The sequence below is a fragment of the Alosa pseudoharengus genome, unplaced genomic scaffold (genome assembly GCF_046254945.1).
Source record: "Alosa pseudoharengus isolate Yale_2024_CS ecotype anadromous, Long Island Sound unplaced genomic scaffold, YU_APseudo_1.1 YU_APseudo_1.1_scf_5, whole genome shotgun sequence".
Taxonomy (NCBI): domain Eukaryota; kingdom Metazoa; phylum Chordata; class Actinopteri; order Clupeiformes; family Clupeidae; genus Alosa; species Alosa pseudoharengus.
The window spans coordinates 11,572,449-11,595,144 of record NW_027468837.1 but is presented as its reverse complement, the minus strand read 5'-3'; the positions used below and the strand labels follow the sequence as shown (position 1 = coordinate 11,595,144).

Genomic DNA, 22,696 nt, shown 5'->3' with positions numbered 1-22,696 from the left:
CTCCTCCCCGCCAACCCAATGGCACCGCCCCTCATCCATACCCCCCCCCCCCCTTTCCCACCCCCTCCATGAGGACCTCCAAACTCACCCGTGTCCTAACTCCCCTCGCCGCGGGCCCAGGCTGCTTCGTGCCTGTGTGTGCCAGTCTCCCCAACAGCCCCCCCGCCCACTCTGCCTTCTGCCTTTCCCTGTCTGCCCACCACTCTCTCTCTCTCTCTCTCTCTCTCCCTATCTCCCTACTAGCACACTACCCAGAGGGGTGGAAGCTGCACAGGCTGCTGTGCTTGTGTGTGTGCTATGGTGTGTCAATCCCAGCTCCACTGCACTCACAGATGTTGCACTGAAGCTATTGGACGGTTCATCATAAATGAACTGAAACTTGTTGAGTGTGTGAGTGTGTGTGTTTGGTTATGTGTTTGTGTTAGCGTGTGCTATGGCATTTCATTTCCGAGCTCCACTGCACTCAAAAATGTTGCACTGAAGCTATTGGTTGGTTCATCATAAACAAAATGAAACTTGTTGAGTGTGTGTGTGTGTGTGGTTATGTGTGTGTGTGTGTGTGTGTGTGTGGTTATGTGTGTGTGTGTGTGTGTGTGTGTGATATGGCATTTCATTCCCTGGCTTTACTGCACTCTATAAAAAGCTGAACTTGATTGGTTGCTTGGTTCGGCGTTAAATTCTCCAGGAGGTGAGGGAGACAACCGAGGAGTTCTCACCAAGCTCCATGCCTCCCTCCCACTCGCTCTACTGTACTTAGCGGGAAAAGGAAACACAAACTAAATTCACAAGAAATGCTTTGAGGACGACAATGCTGCTCTACTGGAAAGACTGAGGAGGTGAAACTGGGATGGGAACCAACACACACACAAAATCACTGTGTGCTGAGTGTGTTTCACTAATTCACGGATTGGGATAAATGCAGACCAAATTTCTCCTCACGGGATCAAGAGTACACACACACACACACACACACACACACACACACACACACACACACACACACACACACACACACACACACACACACACACACACACACACACACACACACACACACACACACACACACACACACACACACACACACACACACACACACACACACACACACTTAAGCAAACGCTTAACAGTACAGGTGTCCAGCCCATCATTTCTTACCTCTGGTGCTGGTTGCCATGTCAGCCACCTTCTGGAAGGCATCCAGGAAAGAGCTTGTGACAATGATGGTTGTCCTAGAGGAGGGGGAGCGAGAGGGAGAGACAGACAGACATTGTGAAACATTCAACCATGAGAGCTTAAGTAAACAGTTGTCTTTTTCAAATGGGGTCCTCCCCAAGGCTTTCATGTCAAGCACTACACTGACATGTCATGAACTCCTCGTCTACCACACGCTCTAGGAAAACAGACAGGAACTCTATTTGGAAACAGCCTATTGCCCTGCACAGAGAACATTATGAGGACACTGATGCAGTTTAGACAAATGTTCCATGTAGGGCTGGGACAACGCGTCGACGTAATCGATGACGTCGACGCAAAAAATACGTCGGCGCAAAATATGAGCGTCGATTCGTCAAGCATAACGTGTGCTGCTAAATATTTTTAATTTTACACGTTCAGTGTTTTCCATACGTTGACTAATCTATGGCTGGGCACCACGAAATCAAAACCGGCCACCACACATTGATGTTCTATGTTGTAGGCCTGCTATTTAAATTAAAGATAAGATAAAATAATTTCATTGAGCGGCACTTGCCACTTAACTCACACAGCCTTTCCTCGCCCCGCCCGCTCTCTCTCGTAACGAGCCCGCTGCTCCTCCTCTGCATGTGCATTTAACAAAATATTCACGATTGTTGAAGGATTGTTGTTGCCACATAGAAGCACTGCATAGAACACAGTGGGCTACATTGCTATTAAATCCGCTTAGCATCGTGACCATGCTGCGCAAATTTGTTCAAAACCGCTGCATTAAAGTTAAAGTAAACTCTGCTAAGGTCTTATCACAACATAGTACATTGAGGAGACTAAATGAAGTTAAGTTACAGTATGCAATCAAGCAGTAGCCTTATCTCAAAGCTAACGTTAGAATACTGTTTGGATGTCAAGTTTAGCATGCTTACTTGCAGCTGCTTGTATTACTCATGCAGGGCTCATTTTATTGACTCTGTTTGCAAAATCCAGATGGAAATGGAAAAGTGTTTTCCAAGACTCAAAAGTGCTTGTCCAAATGAGAATTACGAACTGTTATTTGAACTACGTTATGAATTGCATCCACACATGATTCCCACACTAACGTCTTAAAATGACTAACTGAAACTTTATTGAATGCTACCTCTTACTAAGAATACATTACTTTGCACTTGTACTTGCACTTCAGTCTTTTATTTTGGAATCTTAAGAGCAATAAACATATATTGCAATGTTAAATAATTCATGTTTTTTCATTCAGATATGTAAATAAACATGTATAAGTTGCTATTAGTGAATTAATGGGGAGATAATCGATAATCGAATCGAAATCGAATCGGACTGAAAAAATTAATCGTTAGATTAATCGATGCATCGGAAAAATAATACCTAGATTAATCGTTTAAAAAATAATCGTTTATCCCAGCCCTAGTTCCATGCCATGTGTGTGAATAGCCAAGAGAGACAGAGAGAGAGAGCGTGTGTGTGTGTGTGTGTGTTGAAGTGTATGTGTGTGTGTGTACATTGTAGAGAGTTAGGAACACAGCCTCGTTTAAGCCCCGAGTACAGGTCTTCCTTGCTCTAGATCTTGTGTCTAGACTTCACACACCCTACAGTCCCCATCTTGGGAGTCTGGAGGTCATGACCCCTCTCCTTTTTTTCCACTCCAAACACCAGCACACATAATTTAACATGTGACGTGATTTTCCACCGCCTTCTTTTTAAAGAGGTGCGCATGTGTGGGTGTGTTTATGGAAAAAAATGTAACCTCTAAAGTCCCCAACGACAAGTGAGGGGAAGGAGAGGGAGCGTGTGTGTGTGTGTGTGTGCGTGTGCGTGTGTGTGTGTGTGGTGGGGGTGGGGGGGGGGGGGGTTGGTAGAGGGAGGGTGAATAGTCTAAGAGGTTGCCACCAAGTTTCATTTAAAAACCCTTTACAAAGTCCCCCGTGTAATCTCTACATACTCCCTGGTAATAAAAAAAAGCATTTTCTCCCGAGGACAAGGCCATCCTACCTGAAAAGGCATTATGAACATCAACAACCACTAAGACATGCTAGACGTCATAAGCCACAAATGACACAGCCTTTCTCCCTTCATACAAGTCTGCATGTGCTTTCTCTGGTAGCTGGAATCTTAAGGACACCATTTTAATTGTCTTCATAGAAATAGTTGATGATTTTTAGACTAGTTTCATTAGGCCACTCATAGTCCACATTAACTCAGTCGGAGTAAAACAAAGGAACGCTTCTCGGGGGGGCAGAGGGGTTATATGAAAGGAAGAGTCAGAAAGCCTGGTTTGTGAACTTGTGAAACATGAGTCAACACTGATGTGGGGAGACTGATGTGCAGCACACACACACACACACTTCATCACACACACAAAGCTGGCAGGGTCAATGGGGCCATTGTGAGGAGCTGAGCTGGAGCGGGGATGAGGATGGAGATGGGGATAGCAGGGCAAGTCTACCTGAGAAGTGTGCAGGTATCAGGTGAGCTCCAGCACAAAGCCCAAGGGCTCTCTCCACTCCAGTGACCCACATTAGAGGGGCCCAGACCAGGTGCACACTTGGGGCTGGGGGGGGGGGGGGGGGGCTGGTTAAGGCTGTGGGCTCTGGGGCATAACTATGCTCAGGTTTAAGGCTATGCTGGGATGGTCCTAGGACTAGTGTTCACCTTCTCTAAAAAAACACTGTTTATGTGAAACCATACTGAGGCTGTCCTAGGACTAGTGTTCCTTTTTTTGTGAGTCGTTTATAGTTATGAAACCCTACTGAGTTTGTTTCAGGGCCTGTGCTCACCTTCTTCGAGAATGTTGTTGATGGTTCACACTATGGGTTCTATTAGAAGGCTAGATGTGGGCGTCAATGTATTTACTTTCGTTTTCTAAAACAGGTATGTGTGTGTGTCACATGTTGACGTTAGGCCTAGGTTGGGAGTTTTGTTTCGGTACTTCTCAGCAAGTGGCGTTGGCAGTGCCCGTCATTCCAGCTCTCTCTCCCTGACTGGATGGCTCGACAGTCGGCACTAATTGGGCGTAAGAGCAGCGGGCACTCTGATGTTTATCAGCTGAAGTGGTCCGCGGGGAGGGTCATTAACCTCACGCTCTCTCTCCGCTCCCCCGGGAACAGTGGACGGGACAGTGGCCAAGAGGACTGCTGCAAAGCCAGTGGTCTGAAGCCAACTCTCGCTCTCTCACTTTCTCTTTGCCTCTTTTATAATATGTTCTTCTTTGCTCTTGGCTACGCTGACAGTCTTTCAATCTCAACTTTAGCCAAGTCAAGAGCTGACATTCCTGACTGAAAAACCCATTTAGGCTACGTTGAGGAAAACACTGTTTTTACAATTATGAGTCAGTAAACCTTCATCTAGTGTCTATGAAAAGAGTCCCTTTAAAAAGAATACTTTACAAAAAAAACTTTAAAAACCTCTAAATGCAGTCACTACAAGTTAGGCCTCAAGCCATTCTTCTAAAACCCAGGTTCCCTGTCAAATTCGAGTCTTGAGGAAATAACAAGGTGTAAGTCCAGCCTGAGGAACTCAATAAATCTGCTTACTTCCTCTCAACTCCAGGTCAGGAAAAAAAGGGCATTACTTCCAGTGGCGTGGCCACTAGCTCTCTTACCTCAGCTGGGACTGTAACTTGGCTCCTTTAGAGACAAAGTCCTCCCAGGCAGGGTAACTGGCCTGCAGAACAAACACAGAGAGGAGCAGGGTCACTTCAGGGGAAACACAATAAATCATTATGCACAGTCCATAGCATACATGTTTGTGGTTAGCATAGATTGTTGTAATGTCAGAAAAAATTGCATTGTCTTTTTTTTTAACAACAGTTTATATTTGAATGATTCACTTTGTAACCCAATAACGAGTATGGAGGAAGACAGTTGGCTTGGGGAACTGAACATGGGCTGAGAGATTCTGTGGTAGAATTGTAGGACTGGAGCAACCTCTGGGGGGGATGGGGGGAGGTATTCCAAGTGGGTGGTTTGTGGTTTAGGGACAAACTTGGGTTCTTAACTCAGAGTTAAGTCATAAACCTCCAAATAGAGGAGCTCTGTGTCTTCATTCTAGCAAAACAAAGTGTCATCCCCCCCAGGTCTGAAGACTGATGGCAAACTTAAACCAGCAGACATCCATACCCTTGGCATATACTGCCTTTAGAATGTTGTTCAAAATGCAGGAGATTTTTACAAAATGAAGAGAACATGTATTACATAATACCACAATGCTCGCATTCAGTACACAATGGGCACAACTTATGCTACATGGCAAATCAACTGAACCCTGTAATCAAAATAACTATGTGCCACTCTCAGAGCGACAGAGACTCATACGGGTGGGTGCATTAACATTAATGTTTACTAGTATCCATTTCTGCTCACACAGCACAAGTGGGACAACTCCAGCCTCCTAATGCTAGACTGGGCGAGAAGACTGGGAGAGGATTAATGCCTCTTAAAACAAGCCAGGGCTAAATCCCAACTCATCAGCACTCCCAAGCTGTTGGCCCCCGCTGAGCACAGGCCCACACAACGCCTGAATTAAACACATTAGCCACTAGTGGATACTAAACAAAATGTCCCATACAGGTTACCAGTCGCCATCCTTTAAAACTGACCAACAGTAGAATCAACTTGCATTCTTTGAAGTGTCTCTTAAGTGAGTTTATGCGCCAAGAAGTTGATAAGTGTTATGATAATAAAGACCATGGAACACTTCTCATGTGATGGCAGAAGTCAAAAGCCGTGTCCTAGGCTTGGAACAAACAAGGGCTAAGTAATGGAAGGGCATTGCATACAGGAGCCAAGCTCAAGGCATTTGTAGACTTCCTCATACAGACTTCAGACTGAGAATGAGTTTGAGGTGTGTGTCCCACGGCCAGCCCTGTGTGTTGCTCGGTCTGCTGCTAAGCAGAAAGGGTGTGTTACTGTACGTGTATGGTGGTGGTGGGTCGGGAGGTGGGCAGGGGTCCACAGGGACTCCTGGGACTTTGTAGAAAGTCACCTGCTTTCACTCGCCCTAATCCCCTCCACCCACCAAACCCCTGCCCACCCAACCAACGGGGCTAATCCCAGACTGGCGCGGAAGACGGCGCCAGAAAACAGGTCAGTGGAGCGCCAGGCCCAAAAGAGCCATTAAGGTCACAGAGGGGAGGAAGGAAAGGAAGAGCGTGAGCAGGCGAGAAAGCAAGAAAGAGGCAATTAGAATAAGTGTCAGGGAGAGAGGAAAATAACAGTAGGAGATAGACAGCAACATCGAGGCCTTCACCATTCCAGGCGTGCCAGCCAGGCCATGGGGATGGGGGTGGGGTGGAGACGCCAACACAAGGCTGGTCTTGTGTGACAAACCAGCCGGCCTGAGATGACCCTGCCTACTGTCCAGGTGTGAGTTACTCACGGGGACGGCAAAGCTGCAACTCGGACTTCCAAGGGAGTGCTGTAAAGTCCTGATTTTTTTTCCGGTTTATGCATAGGGCGGATAATGAACATTTCGGCAACAGCCTTACAGTCCTTCTGTGCTGCATCCAAATTTTGTAACTGTATGGACTTTTCCGTATCGACTGCACATGTGCATGCGAGTTTTCAAGCACCACCTCATAGGTCAAGAGAAAACATGATCTATCTACGCCAATTATACTTTTTAGCAGACATTTCATGCAAAGGGACTAGAGCACAGATGTACATATTCATTTGAGTGTTTGCTACCTGGAATAAATGATGAAAGGCCCCCTCATAAAACAAAAAAAAAGTTATTTTATTTCATGCTTCAGACAATTAGATTACCAGCAACAGCATTTTAACTAGGTAGCATGCTTGTTTAAGATGGAGAAGAAAACCAGTTACGAAGTGGCAAAATCATTAAGCAGGCACTTCTATCCAAAACGACTGACATTTGATATTACAAGGGCCACTGTCCCCGGAGAAACTCGGGGTTAAGAGCCTTGCTCAAGGCCACACAAGCAGGGCACAAGGCCACAACTTCACAGGCTACTGCATGCTAGCCCAGCTCCTTAGCCACTACGTTACCACTGCCCCAATGACTTTTCTGCAGTGCAAAGACTATTTGAATGACACAGCTTGTGCTGCTGAGAGACGTATCCGCAACAGCAAAAGGAGTATACTTTGGAGACACCCATGCGCAAGACCATATGACTAGGAAGCAGATCGGGCCTTGACCAAAGGCTGGTTGTGGGAAAGGGTCTGGTTAATTCAGACATCTTTCTTTCAAGTGAGTATTCATCCGCCCAGCTTGAAATCTCTCAGACATGGAAGGAGCAATGGTCGGGTGGCAGAGAAGTGTTGAACTGGCACAGGCAGCTGTGATTTTCCATCTCCTCTCCGGTACACAGCAAGGACTTGAGTCTGCTGGTAGCTGCTGGAAAGCTAACAGTTTTTTACCTCCTCCTCCTCCACACAAAAAGTGTTCTGTGTGGATGTTAACAAGATGAGGCAAGCAGAGGTACAAAGGGGATGATCAGTCGGGGTCGTTCTAGTAGACTTTCTGTTCTTTTGTGGACAACTCCAGACACTTGCAGGCCTCAAGACAAAAACATTTGACTTGTTTGTAGGGTTTTTCCCTTTACAGCAAAAAAAAAAGCTTAAAACACGTTTCTTCTAAGCTCCAGGAAAAACAGTTTTCCTCTCGTCCATGCAAGAGCAGCTGAATAATAAATCTTAGGAAACTGTTCCAAAAGCTGCTGTCGGTGTTTGCTTGCTCCTCTACACTGTTTTCCTGTAGATGGGAGAAACAGAAACCGGTTTGTTAAAAAAGGTTTGGTTCACGATTTCAGCAAAGTGAAAGTGCGTAAGCGCAGGAGATTGATTTCTCAACAAATTGTGGTCATCGAGAATGATTAGAAAAACACAGGCTGAAGACTCTGGCACTGGATCTGATTGGCACTGACATCATTATGACTGGGTGTTCTAAGCTCCAGCACCAGTTCTACTTTTCTGCTGTTTAATGGTCCAGTTCAAATAGCTTTTCTCCTAAGCATGTTTAAGTGGAAAATATGGCCTCTAGTTATTCTTGAGGGGAATGAAACAAAATGAGTAGAGTTGCAGACAGATAAGGATCGATTTTAGTAAGCTGCCATCACTGGATTCTTCCTTGAGTGCGATGGCAGCTGTAAACACAAGTCCTGTCTTCAAACAGTCGATGCACGATGCATTGTTCAGCGTGTTGTGAACGTCAAGACCTTATTTAAAGGTAAGGGAAAGAGACCAACCATACCAACATCCTTTCTTTTGGCTCCTTCTTCCTCTACTTTGAGGGGGGGGGGGGGGAGAACTGACCCACACGTTTGGTCAGTAAATGACAAAAGGCAACTTTGGGGACCCTTGGTAGTTTAGCAATAGCCTGTGAAACATGGGGCCCCGTAGACACATTCCCCAACCTTTAGCCAAATGTCTGCTAGCCAAGCTGATAATGCTCCCGAGTACGAGGGTTAGGTTCCCACCGTCAGCCAGCTCAGACTCCTGCTATGTGCAAATGCCTGAAGTCCTTTGTTAGAGAAAGGGATATTGAGTTTCCTGGTGCTCAAGCAGAAATTGTGACCAGAGGCAAGAGTACCTTGCAAAACCTGATCTGGATGATGAGTCAGATAGTAGGCTAATTGTGTCTCTATGCTCTATGCAAATTAACTCAGGCCTTGCATTTTGCTACTACCTAAAAATGGGCACACAAGTTACATTTTTGCTCAAGTAAAATGCACGCTTTTCCATATCTTAGGAGGACGTGAAAGTATAATTATCTAGATGAACTTGTGGTCAAAAAACATTGTAGTTTTTTGTATTGAAATCATCTTCACCCCACACCCACTCATTTTCACACACCTGTTTTGATAGGAAAGTTGGATATGTAAATGTGAAATTAAATATTGCACTGAGCTGTCCGTATTTAATAACTGTTCATGTTTACATTCTTCCCTCCTAGAAATCTGGGTGGGAAAGGAAAGTAAGACGAACATGAACGAAGGGGTCTTCCGCTCCTGAGTTAGTCTTCCAGGCGTCGGGCCACCGGGGCTGGGAACGTGGGGTCATCTCCAGCCTTGGTATGGTGTTATCGCAGAGGAAGCCAGTCACTGTGATTTGTACAAAAGGGGGCTGCCTTCCTGTGTCTGTGGGGAGTTCTCTGAGTCACGCCCATCAGAGTCTACACATCCATGTTTCTTTCATGCCTCCCCCCACCCCTCCATGCAGTCTCTCTAAAGCAGGACGACTCCTGTGAAGAGTCTCCCCTGAGCGTTGCTTTCAACTGCATGAGAGCCTGTAGATCACTCTCTGCCGCTTCGAGCCCAGCAAAAGAGAGGCAGGGAAAAAAAAAACACAATAATCTCCTTCTGTTGCCATGGAGTAGGCGAAGAAAACAAAGGGAGGGGGGAGAAGGGAAAAAACAGTAACCTGTTGGTCGGCTGTATCAGATGACAAACAACAACAGCATGTGATGCCCACTGCCCACTGTGAAGAGTGAAGAGAGGTGGTACATCGAAACCTTCTATGGACTTGTGCCATACATTCTGGGCCGGCCTCCGCTTCACTCTCTGTGATTCCCGACGTTCTGGCCAACATCCCCGGGCTTTTTCATTTCTCTGGAGCAGAGGGACTCGAATATACCCATTCACTGCGCACCATTTGTTTGATTAATAATTAAGGAATGCAACAAGACCATGGGGCCTCTTTTTCATCTCAAAGCAGCAGTGGCTAATGATATATAATATGCAGAGATACGGCTGGCTCCTAAAGGAGATAGAGACAACCTGGGTTCTCGAATAGAGCACATTGAATAGTTCTGATTTCATGTAAATAAATAAACAAATACATGACGGATAAGAAACAAACAATACAAACACTTGCAGAATAAGACAGCAGACACCTTATCTTACGCAGTCTCAGTCCTGTACTCTGACTGACTTTTAGTCATGGGCATGTTTTTATGGGCAGTGATGACAGTGAGTTTCACTGATTGACATCCTTGTGTTTGTCAGCTGAATAGTAAAGGTTATAAAACACTTAAACCAACACAGTAAAATGCCACGCTTCCACGAGTGGGCCACGGCCTCTGCGTGTGAGGCGGTGTAGTTCGTGGGCATGACTAAGTTGACACCTGACTGACGATAAACCCTACCCACTTCATCTTGGGCTGGGCGTGCAAATGTTCTCTTTTATTACACAGGGCAGGGCTCCAGAGCCACTCCCAGAATTCCTGACTCCCACAGAGCCGACTACCTAGGAACCATTACACCATGCTTCAGGCCACAGGGCTTCCAACTCTTTTGCTTTTTTGTCTACTTGACAAGGCAACAATATATTCTTGAGCTGAAACATCAGCCCACAACAGGGATCTGCTAGGCCCATGTCTTTCCAAAAAAAAGTGTGGACATATACTCATCTCAAAACAAAAAAACATGAAAAATGTCAACTCTATACCTTCTTATATCCAGATTGTGCATGATTCAAGTAGAGGATAGCCTTTATGATCTCAGCATACCGGTCAGTGCCAGGCACAACAACAGTGACTCAGGCCTTACTCATTTCCATAAACCCTGTCTACTTTTTCCAGACGTTTCCTGCTGCTCATGGCAGTGCGTCTTATGAGGGGGGGTTCTGTGGCACAACTGGCTACAGCTCCCATACCATATTGGTGTCCACGTGGACCCGGGTTAGAGTCTGACCTGGGTCATTTCCCAATCTCTCACACTCGCTTTCTGTCACTGTCTTCACAGTGCTACCGGATTAAAGCCCCCCCCCCCACACACACACAATAAAAAAACTAGTGCATCTGATGCATAAGATGCAGACTGGGCGAGCACTGTGAGGAGTGTGGGGAGGTGAGTGAGTGCAGACTGATGCTCTTTGTACTGGGCCACCGGTCCCACAGCACAGAGTACTCACAAACATCCTCCTCGTCCAAAGATGCCAACTGTGTAAGCCTTTGCTTGCTTCCTGTGAAAACACCGGCAATGTTCACAGCAGGTCCAACACAAAAAAAACACCACACCACAGGTGGAAAGAAAAAAGGCTTCTTTGGCCTAAATGTTGAGAGAACTCGACAAACAGAACACATAATCACACCGGGACTGCAAAGCGAACTTCCCGTGTTGTTAGTATTCCCTGCCATAACCTCTCCGAGGCGCGCTGGAGCCAAAACAACAAGATATCAGCAGATCCCTCGGACAAGGGAATGGCCAACCCCAAGATTGCCTTTCAGAAAAAGCATAACACGACCGAGGGATAATTTAGCACCTGCACACCTGGGAAAACACAAGAGGAGTTTTTTATTACAGTGACAATATACAGAACATGTGGAGAGCTGGAGGAAGTTCTCAAACACTCCAAAGAGTTCTCATACTCCAAAAAGAGGCAGTCTCCGGTGGACTGGGAAGGGTGGAGCTGAAGACCCAGAGCAACCAGAGGGCATCACTCTAGGCTGACCACCAACTGCTGAATCCGAATTCCATGTGTGTGTGTGTATGTGTTTTTGTTTCTTTGTTTGTGTGTTTGTGTGTGATAATCATAGGCCTGCTTGACGATTCTGATCTTGATACTACGCAGCAAGGTTACAGTCTTACTCAGGGCAGCCGTGGCCTACTGGTTAGCGCTTCGGACTTGTAACCGGAGGGTTGCCGGTTCGAACCCCGACCAGTAGGCACCGCTGAAGTGCCCTTGAGCAAGGCACCTAACCCCTCACTACTCCCCGAGCGCCGCTGTTGTTGCAGGCAGCTCACTGCGCCGGGATTAGTGTGTGCTTCACCTCACTGTGTGTTCACTGTGTGCTGAGTGTGTTGGGGTTATCTACAGTCCATAAAACGTATACCCTTCATGGGCTTTGAAGAGACCCAGATGAGAGGGATTGATCGATGAACAGGAAGCTTCTGTACCCTGAGGCATATAGCTGCAGCCCTTGAGAATGAAAGAGAGATCATCCCACTTGCCTTCATCAATAAGAGTAGGGCCTACTGTAAACATGTGAGACTCAAAAGGATGTGTGGTAAGCATGAAAAGCGACTTCAGAAGAACATGAAGGTATGGTTGGTTGGGGGAGATTGAATGGAATTCTGCCAATTTTACCTCCTTATGAAGATTTTTCATATGAACCATGGCAATCCCCAGGACAGTCCAAACACTGTTAGGCTGCCAGTTGAGTTTGATTAAAAATTAATAGGACCAGATGGCAAGGGTGTGATTGTGCCATACGAGCAATTTTTAAGATTAGGCTGTACATACATCCCCCTTCCCCGTGTCTTGAAAAAACATTAGGGACAATGGGTGCTTCAATATGAAACTTAGAGAGAAACACACACTGTCCAGCATTTCCAAACATCCAAGCATCCTACTGTTTTAATATGTGTTTGGTTCTAATTTCTATGTTTGGGCCATAGCCTAGGACATCTTCCATGGTGAGTAGACCTAGTACATTTTTAGCTTGCTATCCACCCCCGTTGGGTTCTGAGGTGCACCCTAACCACTCAGCATGACACACTTTGAATACTCAAAAAAAACTAGGAAGTCCCTTTTCCTGTGAGTCAGGCAGGCTGTTGGTTTCCACATGGACACACAAAAGGAGAACTCATGGACGCACAAAAAGAAAGGCATTACGCCACTGATCCCATTGCCACATTCTAACGCCACTAAAACCTGTTCAAATTTAGCCACACACACACACCTCTTGGTTTATGTCCTGTAATTCTTAACAGGCTCAACTTTGCAACAGTTGGATGTTTTTTTATTTTACACCACCGAGTGGCACATAATTGGCATTTTGTGAGATGGAAAAAAGTGCAATATTACAGTCAGCAAACCAAACACAGGATTCCTGTAGTAAGCCCCCACTGTTTCAAAAAAGCAAAAAAAGGGAAATCAACAGAACCATAAAAGCCCTGGGACTGAATCTTCCCTCACTGAAACAGCGGTCAGATAAACCAGGTGGGGAAATAATTGGAGGCCTATATACATTTCAATCCACCAAACACAAGGAAACTATACTAGCTCTGCTTACAAAACATATGCACACTGCATAAATTCACTCAAATCCTCCAGTCCCAACCTATCTCCTCAGTTTCCAAAATAATTGCCCAAAATGGCAACTTGGATCTAAGACCAAGTTGGCTTAACCTGTCCAGCCATTTACTGACTGTAACTGTAAGTGAAACATAGTGATACAAGTCACAAGCGTTACTTTATTACATTCATACTCTGAGTGAACGTGAAATGCTTATGTTAACCATTTTAAAAGGACTAGACACCTAGAAAAAATAGACATGATGTGTCATCATGGTGGTGGCCAGCTGCACACTACGTCGACGTTAAATTGCATATAAAGTTGGAACATACTGGGTTCATCAGACATTTTATGAAGATAGACGTGACAAACAGATATCCATACATAACCAAGAAAATTCATGTCATGGATTTCAATACCTATTACCGTGGGTCAAGGGAGAAAACATGACACATGCGATAGCAAGCATTCCATGCCATCATAACGTTACTGGGAGAGATAGCCTACGTCTTGTTCATAACATTTCAGTAATAACCAAATAATGGGAGATCATGTGCATTGTCTGTAAAGAAAAAAACATCGTCCATGACCTGCAATGTTGCGCACTGCATAGCTTTGTAGATCCCTGTAAGGACATCAAAGCAAAGCTGGCTAACTGTTGCCAACGAGGCTCGTCCTTTAGGCTGTATCATGCGTGTGCTGAACAGCTGGTCTCTGCAATCGAGCTGATGTGACCTACAATTCTAACAACTGTGTTTCTGGATTATAGTGTTTCAATCAGTCAAGTTACTCACCTTCATATCGCTCATGATGATCTGAAAGAGCCCCCCAAGAGCGCTGCATTCCTTTTCTATACCAGCATCCATTTTCCGAAGTCCGAAACCACAAAGAGTTTTGAGTTTTGTGGAGTTAGATGTTTTAGTTTAAGTTATAAACTACGAATGCTGATGTGTGAAATATAAAGACCGAATGTTGAGCCAAATGTGTAGCTCAAACGAACATAAGATTAAACAGTGGGAGGAAAGTCTCGGCTGAGATAACAACAAAAAAAGGCTCAAGGGAAAACAAAATCAATAGCTACGTAGACCTATACTATTCCTCAGTTAGCGTAGCTAGCAAGTTCATTGGCTGGCTAGCTAGCTAGCTCGCCAACTAACTAATGTTAGAAATAGCTAGCCAACTTATTTGACCACTGAAAAAAACATTGCATTCTTTGATGAGTATTGTAGAGACACGCCGTATCGAGTCGAAATTGCCTGTGCATCACAGAAAAAAAATCAACCGAACCTCAAATAAATTGCGTTATCGATGATGAAATCAAAGAAACCCTAAGATATCTGCAACTGTGGACTTAAGTCGCTTGCTAACTAGCTACCTGACAAACGTTAGTCGAGGTAGAAAGATGAGTTAACTTGTCACGTTAGCGAAACAGCCTGTTTTCCATAGTTCCATTCAATCCATTTGATGGGTGCTAAGTCCGTTGCCTTCGTGTGTCTTGCCGTCCAAAACGTGTTGGTACGCCTGCAGTAAGAAGATGCTGAGATATCTACAGTTGTAATTGAAATTCTCTCAAGAACGCATATCGTCCTGGCAGTCGTGCCGTGCTGCCACTGTGTGTGCCGCGCTCCAAATTCCTTGCTTCCCTGTAGCCTACTTGATCAGCGGCCTCATCCCTGGGCGGAGCAAGCACATTTCGGGTGATTCCGTTCTTTTCCGTGATGGAACACCTTGCTACGTGAGAATTAAATAAGCCCCTTAAGAAAAAACTTTACAGGAATGAATGCTTCATTGAATTACCAGTCAAACTCAATTTAACCCAACTTTGTTATCAAACTTCATAGCCAAAAAATTGAAAAGGCGAGGCAGATATTTGCTTATATTTGCAGTAGCCTAGGCTACAACGTCTCAATTTAAGAGTAGCATACTCTCGCGGGCACTGATAACTAATTTGCAGTGGCCAAAGGGCACCCTGCATTACAAGGAACACCCTTAAGTGGAGTCAAAAGTAACTTACAAATACACTGGCAGTGCAAAATAGGCATTTGAAATGCAGGCATGACAGCATGCCTTTCTCCACATTATACCTGGTGCCCTCCCCTCCCTTATGAACATACTGTATTTAGACTCCCGGTCAGATCAGCTGTGAGCTGTCTCATAGCAACTGTAAGAGAATATTCAAAGCACGTACTGACACAGTATTCATGTAGCCTACTGTACGTGAACAGGGTCCTCTAGTGGTTGTGCATGTCCCAATGATTTGGGAGGGTCACCTTGCTAGTATAACAACACCCTGAGCCAAGGCAAATAAGATGAGCTCCTGATTTCATACCCTTCCAAAATGTAGGCCTACCTTCAAATCTGTAATTCACATTGATGTAGACTGATTCATAGTTATAAGAGTCACCACTGAATTTATATAGTAGGTAGGGTATGGAAAATGGATCATTTCAAGATCAATCAATATCCCAACATGTCATATTTCATGTCCATTTACATTAGCTGAGGACTCCGGCTTTAATAGATGAAGGTATTCTTCGCAGACATTGCACTTCTCTGTTGAGAAGCACTATGTTTGAAAACTTCAGGGAACTTTGAATGCACTGCCACCTAGTGTTCATAAGAGAGATACTCGTCACACAAAGAGCAGCAGAAACCAAAATTGTGTTGTGAAAACTTTGTATTTGATAAACAATGGATACAAATAAAATCTGAAAATATTCAATTCACCAATTTCATGATTCCATAGTGTGTACAAAGATTTGGTTAGCTGCCATTATAGAACACAAATTAGAGCCATTCTAAGAAGATTAAGCAAATTTGTCAAACATTTCCTTCTATAAAATATTACACTGACATTCTTCTTAAAAGACAGTAGAATATCAAATGAAGATGTCTTAATAGAAAATCAAAGATACCCCAATTACTTAAACACTGCTTAAATAACAGTAGCAAAAGCCCATGCATCCACTAAAGTAATGCATCCAGGTAATGTCAAAAGTCTCTTTTTTATATACAGATGGCATAAAGAGGAATGAGACAGACTAATGAAAGCCAAGGCAAATGTGAGTTCCAGTAGTGGACAGTGACCTAACTGACAGAGTGGTTTCAACAGATTCCAGGAACATCTGAGCTTACAGGCCAGAGTAGTGCAGTCCTGGAAACAGGGAAATATATTGCATAGAACCGGCAAACTCTCAGGCCTTTGGTTGTGAGACACATGGTTATCACAACCATTACCACCTACACGTATATGAAATAATAAACGTTTACAAATGATAAAAGTACAAAAGTCACCCTGGTGTGGTCACAACCATACAACGTTGGGTCAAGTTACAAGACATAAAGATCACAAAAATAAAAGGCTGCAACCCAAATGAAGGAGTTAGGTTTCAGGAATGCGGGTGTTAAAATTGCATTTTTTAAAATGCATTCACTTTGGGATTACCATGGTTGGCTCCTTCATGACAGTTTGCTGACTTGTTTGGCAGATGGAGAGGATAGAAAGAGCACCAACACTGACTGAAATGCAGCTAAAAGAAGGCTTTCTATAGTCCTTACACCAATAAAAAAAAACATAAAAAAATCTCAAACTCCTACCAAAGGCAAGATAACCCATCTGTAACATCTGTGCAACAATACATTTTGTTTCCCAGGCAAAGACAACAATCAATAAGAAGATAAGCAGCAGAACACAGATCTTTTTTTGGGGTGCTTTCCTTAGACCATCATAAAAGAAAAGGTTCAAAGAAAGGTAGGAGTAACTATATCAGTACCAGGAATGAGCATTTCGTTTTTTGCTTGGCAAACACTCCCTTTGCATTTAAGGATTCTTTACAGGGTATACGGATTCATTTTGGTAAAATATGCACATGTACAGCCTACAAAAGATATGAAACAAATAATTCAAATATGTGTCATAATAATATTGAGTAGTAGTGTTATTACTGCTTTTATCCAGGAAACCCTGAAACCCCGTGAAAAAAAAAAGAATGATACCGACCTGGTATAAAAAAGGGGTCGTACATTATTTGCCATCCTAAACATTAACTAAGTGCATCTGTGTCACATGAATCTGAAATGATTACTCTTACAACAAATAGTTGTCTGACTTCAACCTTTGGACTCCAAAGCCCAGTTGGATTTCTACAAATAAGCTTGATCTATCTCTCTTTCCTCCTGTGCTTGGAATTGGGGGGCACTTTACAGCTTTTATTGCAGTTTCATAATTCACTGTTACCCATGACGACCAAACTTTTGGCACAAGACGCTCTCTGAGCTCTAGCTCTTTGTGACCCGAGGGGTCTCCTCGCTGCACGGTGCAGTCCGCACCATGCAAGCCCTGAGATGAGCTACAATATCAGAGCTCTGGGGAAAACCAAGAGCCGAGTGGCCAGGAGGGAAGTTGTGGCTAGCCTATTAGTGTTCAGTACTCCTCCAAGCCACTAGGGGGTGCTGCGGAGAGCTCCCATCTATGCTACCGTGGCCTCTGCACTCAACTTCTCTCGCTGCTTGCGTGCCATGTTGCTAGCAATGGCCAAAGCACCACCTTTGAGGAAGCGCACAAAGTTCTCCCCCACCAGCGGTCCCATGGCGTACAGTCCCTGCTCTTGGGCAGACTCGTGAGTGAAGGGGTCCACGTCCAGTGGGTTGCGTCTGCAGCTGATGGGTTCTTGGGTGTCGAGCCCCAGATGGCGTCCTTCCTCGGCCAGGAAGGACAGATTGGGATGGGCGCCAATCAGCACCAAGACCATGGAGACCTGCATCACAGTCTGCCGTTCCACCTCTCCCTCCAGGACACACTTGCGGTCAGGTCGGATGGCCAGAATGCGGTGCTTGGGGAAGCTGGTGTAGCCGGGGTAGGAGCAGCATTGGGAGTCAGGGCTGGTGTCGACCGAGGACGTGAGCGGGGTCTCCGACGACCCTGTGCTTGATAGCACATCGCCCGGCCGGTGCTGCTGCTGGGTCATCATCTGGTGCACCTTGTGGTACTCGGGGTAGAGCATCTTGGGCAGCTGGTTGAAGATGAGCCCCGGGTCACTCACCGAGCGTCTGAAGGCGTGGTACACCGGTATGCTGAGATGGTGGGTGGCCAGCACGGCGTCTGCTGCCGTCAGCCCCGCGCCGACCACCAGCACGGGGTCTGACGTGTTGTCCAGTCGCCCGTCGGAGATGGCAGCCTCCAGCTCCCAGAAGCTGTGAGACACGAAGGGCAAGCTCTCGCCCTCCACGCCCAGGCGGGCCGGGATGTCGTGGGTGCCTGTGGCCAGCACCACGTTCTCCGCGAACACAGAGAAATGCTCCTCCTCGATGCCTTCCTCGCTTTCCTCCTCCACAAACGCCCTCTTCTGGACACCCTGGATCTCCCACACAGTGCTGCCCGTCTGCTCCACATCCACACGCTGGACAGATGTTACCGTGCCGCACGCAAAGTTCCGCTCCAGGCCCATCTGGGTGACATAATGCTGGTAATAAGACGCTATCTCGGCAGGCGTGGCTCTGTCATTCCTCACATTCCTGGAATATAAGAAGGGGGAGGAGGGGGATTACATAAATAGGCTATGTTCAGGCAACGCCCCTTCACTTTTTTGTCAAATATGAATGAGGCTCATATCAGAATTGAGACATTTAGGTTCCATGTGACTTTATGCTGTTAATGTTTTTTTAGAGCTTTGAACATTCTATGAACATTTTAGCATATCTAACTTGCCCTGTAAAGTTGAGCTAGTTCTAAATAAAAAAAATAAAAATAAAAAAATCATTACTATGGATAATGGATATGGATATGGCCTCTGATGATCGTGTGACAATCAACTTGAAAGTTGATATTGTGCATGCACACCTGCGTTTCTCCCTCATCCAGTCTTTCAACTTCAGCCCAGGTAGTTCCATCCAGTTGGCGAGACTGAGAGTGAGCATAGACCCCTCCATTGCCTGAAACCGAAATAATGCCTGTAAACGCTGAGTCATAGTCAACATGCAAAGTCACATCCACATCAGATGACCGTAGCCTAGGCACAACAAACCACACTGTTGCTTCTGTTCTTTCCTTTGCTATTGATGCAAATACACCAGGCTGACTGACCTCAATTATGCTGGACAAAGTTATCCTTATTTCAAATACACAAATGAGGCCTGCAATAACTACACAATATGTATGTTTCATATTTAGATGCACAGAGATAAAATAGAAAAGATATCAACAATTAAGCTTATCTATATGTGTTTGCATTTGTAATGCAAAACCGGACGCTGGCTATTTTTCTGCTGACCACCAACATGACCTACATTCACACTCAGATTAGGCCGGTCGAGTCCACTACATGGAAACTCACATGCCAGGCACCTCCAGGCGGGCCTTTGCCGAGAACCAGGTGAGGGGTCGCCCGCTCTGGCTCGTATCGCCACAGGAGAGGGGAAGCGTAGTCCAGCCCGAAGTCACTGTCCGGCAGAAGCAGAGAGTCAAAGAGCACCGCCACCGGGTTGGACGACCGACCTTCCAGCCCCTCACACAGGTACTCCAGATCCTGACACACACACACACACAGTGATGATTTGCACAATATTTTCTGATGGGTAATTTTGTCTGGGCAGTCTCCCATTTATTCTGGCCAACAATTATTTTCAACTGGAGAACGTCAATTATCAGTGGGCAACTTGTCACGATCATCCGATTAAAACATTACAAACTACGTCATGTGTTATCCTGACATCATCACTCAAAGAGTTGCCATGAGCATCATAACAGCAATCCTTAGTCTTCTCATACCACACATACTTGACTCCTACTCCTACTTTGATTATCTTGTCATAGGTGAGAATCCAGTGTGTCCAGATTCAGATTTTACTGTGTACACATGCAAGCAGTTCCTATCCTTTGGCATTTCATCTATGAATTCTCTCAGGTCCCTTTTCCTACAAATGTTTTTACCTGCTCCAACAAGGAGAGATGGGAGTTCTCATCTAGCTTGTTCTGGAGCATGGAATTGGGGTGGACACCCTCAGGGGACAGGTAGGGCGTGTAGCCTGACAGCAAGTAGGACAAGCAGATGCCAGATGGACCATTACCTGTTGTGTTAGAAATATAGGTGTTAAGAGCAATGTGAGACCAGCTGCTAGAGTTACACTACTTAATTTAGTTTCAATTTTGAAACTCAGGCACATTTTTGTGATAGTTGACTCACCAATAACAACAACCGGCAGAATGTCTCCAGATACATCTTTGTCATACAGATCCATGGCTTTACCTGTTGGTCTGACATGAATCAAACTAGTCAGACCAAACCAATGGGGATCTCAATACTTTAAAATAAACATTATACTACTATTTACATCATGAACAGGAAAATCAAACCTAATGACAGGTAGAGACTACAGTATGGCCCACTATTTCTTACACATGCACAGTCAGCAATCACTGGAAAGACGAGAAGTTACCAAACTAAAAACGATAGGGCTAACCCCACATAGGCTTCCTTATTCAGAGAGCGAGAGGCTGCAGTGGGCTGGCTGACCGTACACCGACACACGGCTTCAATCCAAGCTTGCCCGCCAAGATTAGCTGTTACATAAGATAACTATCCAAGTAAAGAGTGAGCGTGACGCTGCAGAAAGTTTAAAGTGACAGCTCTGGAACGGGGGGGGCAAGTAGGCTGAAGCAAAAAGCCCTTGCCTCATACTGACTGTACAGTAGGCTACTGGAAACCACACTATAGGGTTAAAATTACATCACAGCAAGAGAGAGGGGGAAGTAACACGTTTTGAGTGTAAAACGATGACTAAAAGGTAGAGGTAACAGAGGTAACAATGCAATACATTTAATAACAGCGAGGAGGTGGAACTTTACTTTTACAGAGTTTTTTTAAGATTGCGAACCCCAGTTACATTGTCCTAACCGAGGCCATAGCCATTTAGTCTGATAACGGTAACGTACAGCACTTCTACGGTGTAGACACTTCCCTTGCGTCCGATTGCCAGCCAGTGGCGGACAGTAGGAAGATTAAAACAGATGGATAGGCTACCTAATTGGATTGCAATTACCGACAGACGGTGGTGTGTAACCTAGATCTAACTTAGCATGTGCTCAAACATCTGATCATCAGCCAAATTCGTCTTTTGTTGATGCAGCATTGGATTAAGAGAGGAACTAACGATATACACGCACGGCACGTCAAAATGAAGGAAATGTGCGATTAGCTAACAGATCTAGCATTAAACCTGACCATAACGTTACTCTTACGAGCCCATCTCTAGTCTAATGCAAAGTAAACCCACAAGACAACGAAAGCTACCTTGTTGGTTAAATTTACATCAGACAACCACGAGGATACGTAACTCACCCATATCTCGATTATAACCTTGGCTAACGTTAGATGGTTAGATACTCACTAGTTGTTGAAGAATGGTTACGAGTCGCTGATTTTGATATCGGATTCTTTATTCTCCAACGACAAATTTCAGGGGTTACCCGACAGTTCAGCCAACATTAAAATCTCATTCAGTTTCCTGAGAGTGAAGTCTCTCTTGTCTTAACATCCGACTGACTGACGCGTCCTTTCCTTGTCTACTGTGTAGCCGGTAGACCAGACTGTTGGCAATCGGCACGGCAGCCTCTTCCACTCAGACGATAAGCGGCAAGCGCGAGCATGGAGTGGTTTTATAATACTGCACTGCCTGGGTCGTGACTGACCAATCGTGGACTGCAGGTAATGACGCCATTTAAGCGCAAATGCCGCTGCGTTGTGTTTGTTTTCGTCTGGTATTTTCATTGGCTAAGAAAGACATAGACTACGCCAAACCAATCAGAAACAAGTGCGCATTACTGCATTACGTCTTTCCCCAGTTGCTGAATGGTTAATATCACGTTACAACAGAACTAATGCAAATGGCTGTAATCTTGGTTAATGTTCAATTTTTTTATTTATCTCGCAGTTTGTATTTTTCCACTATACACTAACCAAATTGCTTCTTCATGCTATAAAATAACATTTTAAAGTGCATCAAAGAACCCTCAAAGCGATATTCTTTGAAAAGGTGTAACAGTTGGTCTTTCTGAAGAACATTTCCCATGATGTAGGTTCAACACAAAAGCATGGTTCTTTATGGAGCATAGGGATGAAAATAAATAACTTTAAGCATATTTATTTGTTAGAGTGTAGCCTTCAAGACTGGAAGTTTCCACATGTTTTTCCACAGCTTTCACATTTTTTACCTGTCGGGAATTTCCCTTAGGCTATTTAACCTAGTTTTGCAGGCATACTTTACTATCTCATAGGTCTTTTTGTAGGCATAATTTACAAATCATAGGCCTACTGTTCTATTTTAGGTTTAGGCCTATCATGAATTTTTTTCACTATTTGCTTGCATTCATATGTAGCCTGGCGGGCCATTCTATATCATTGAAATGTATAGTCTGGAATCGAACCATTCACCTCGCTTAATCCAAGGGGCGGGCAGAGAATTGTCTTTCAAACTGCCTAGGCATGCAATAGGCCAGCGCTACGACCATATCCGT

General features: G+C 44.9%; 2 protein-coding genes across 3 annotated transcripts in view; both read right to left on the bottom strand.

The window, feature by feature from the left end:
* The window catches only part of mtss1 (MTSS I-BAR domain containing 1), a 96,630-nt gene extending 81,834 nt beyond the window's left edge, over positions 1-14,796 (bottom strand). For both annotated transcript variants that reach the window (XM_076269322.1, XM_076269323.1), the window contains exons 1-3: positions 13,980-14,796; positions 4,811-4,872; positions 1,159-1,232 (exon numbers count right to left, since the gene is read on the bottom strand). In XM_076269322.1, the coding sequence (XP_076125437.1) occupies positions 1,159-1,232; positions 4,811-4,872; positions 13,980-14,051 (208 nt within the window). In that variant the 5' untranslated portion in view covers positions 14,052-14,796. The remainder of the gene's footprint in view (positions 1-1,158; positions 1,233-4,810; positions 4,873-13,979) is intronic.
* Positions 14,797-15,844: 1,048 nt separating this feature from the next.
* Positions 15,845-21,834, bottom strand: osgn1 (oxidative stress induced growth inhibitor 1). The gene is made up of 6 exons (XM_076267946.1): positions 21,571-21,834; positions 20,367-20,437; positions 20,114-20,250; positions 19,518-19,709; positions 19,025-19,116; positions 15,845-18,699 (listed from the first exon to the last, which is right to left on the bottom strand). The coding sequence occupies exons 2-6, from the start codon at positions 20,419-20,421 to the stop codon at positions 17,655-17,657; spliced, it is 1,521 nt and encodes a 506-aa protein (XP_076124061.1). The 5' UTR covers positions 20,422-20,437; positions 21,571-21,834; the 3' UTR covers positions 15,845-17,654.
* Positions 21,835-22,696: the final 862 nt, after the last annotated feature.

Bases quoted from the DNA above. Each gene is read 5' to 3' on its own strand.
- osgn1 (XM_076267946.1), bottom strand. From the start codon at position 20,421: ATGGATCTGTATGACAAAGATGTATCTGGAGACATTCTGCCGGTTGTT. The intron at 20,251-20,366 runs GTGAGTCAACTA...CTAACACAACAG, and splicing joins TCTGCCGGTTGTTGTTATTG to GTAATGGTCCATCTGGCATC. The intron at 19,710-20,113 runs GTAAAAACATTT...TGTGTGTGTCAG, and splicing joins ATCTCTCCTTGTTGGAGCAG to GATCTGGAGTACCTGTGTGA.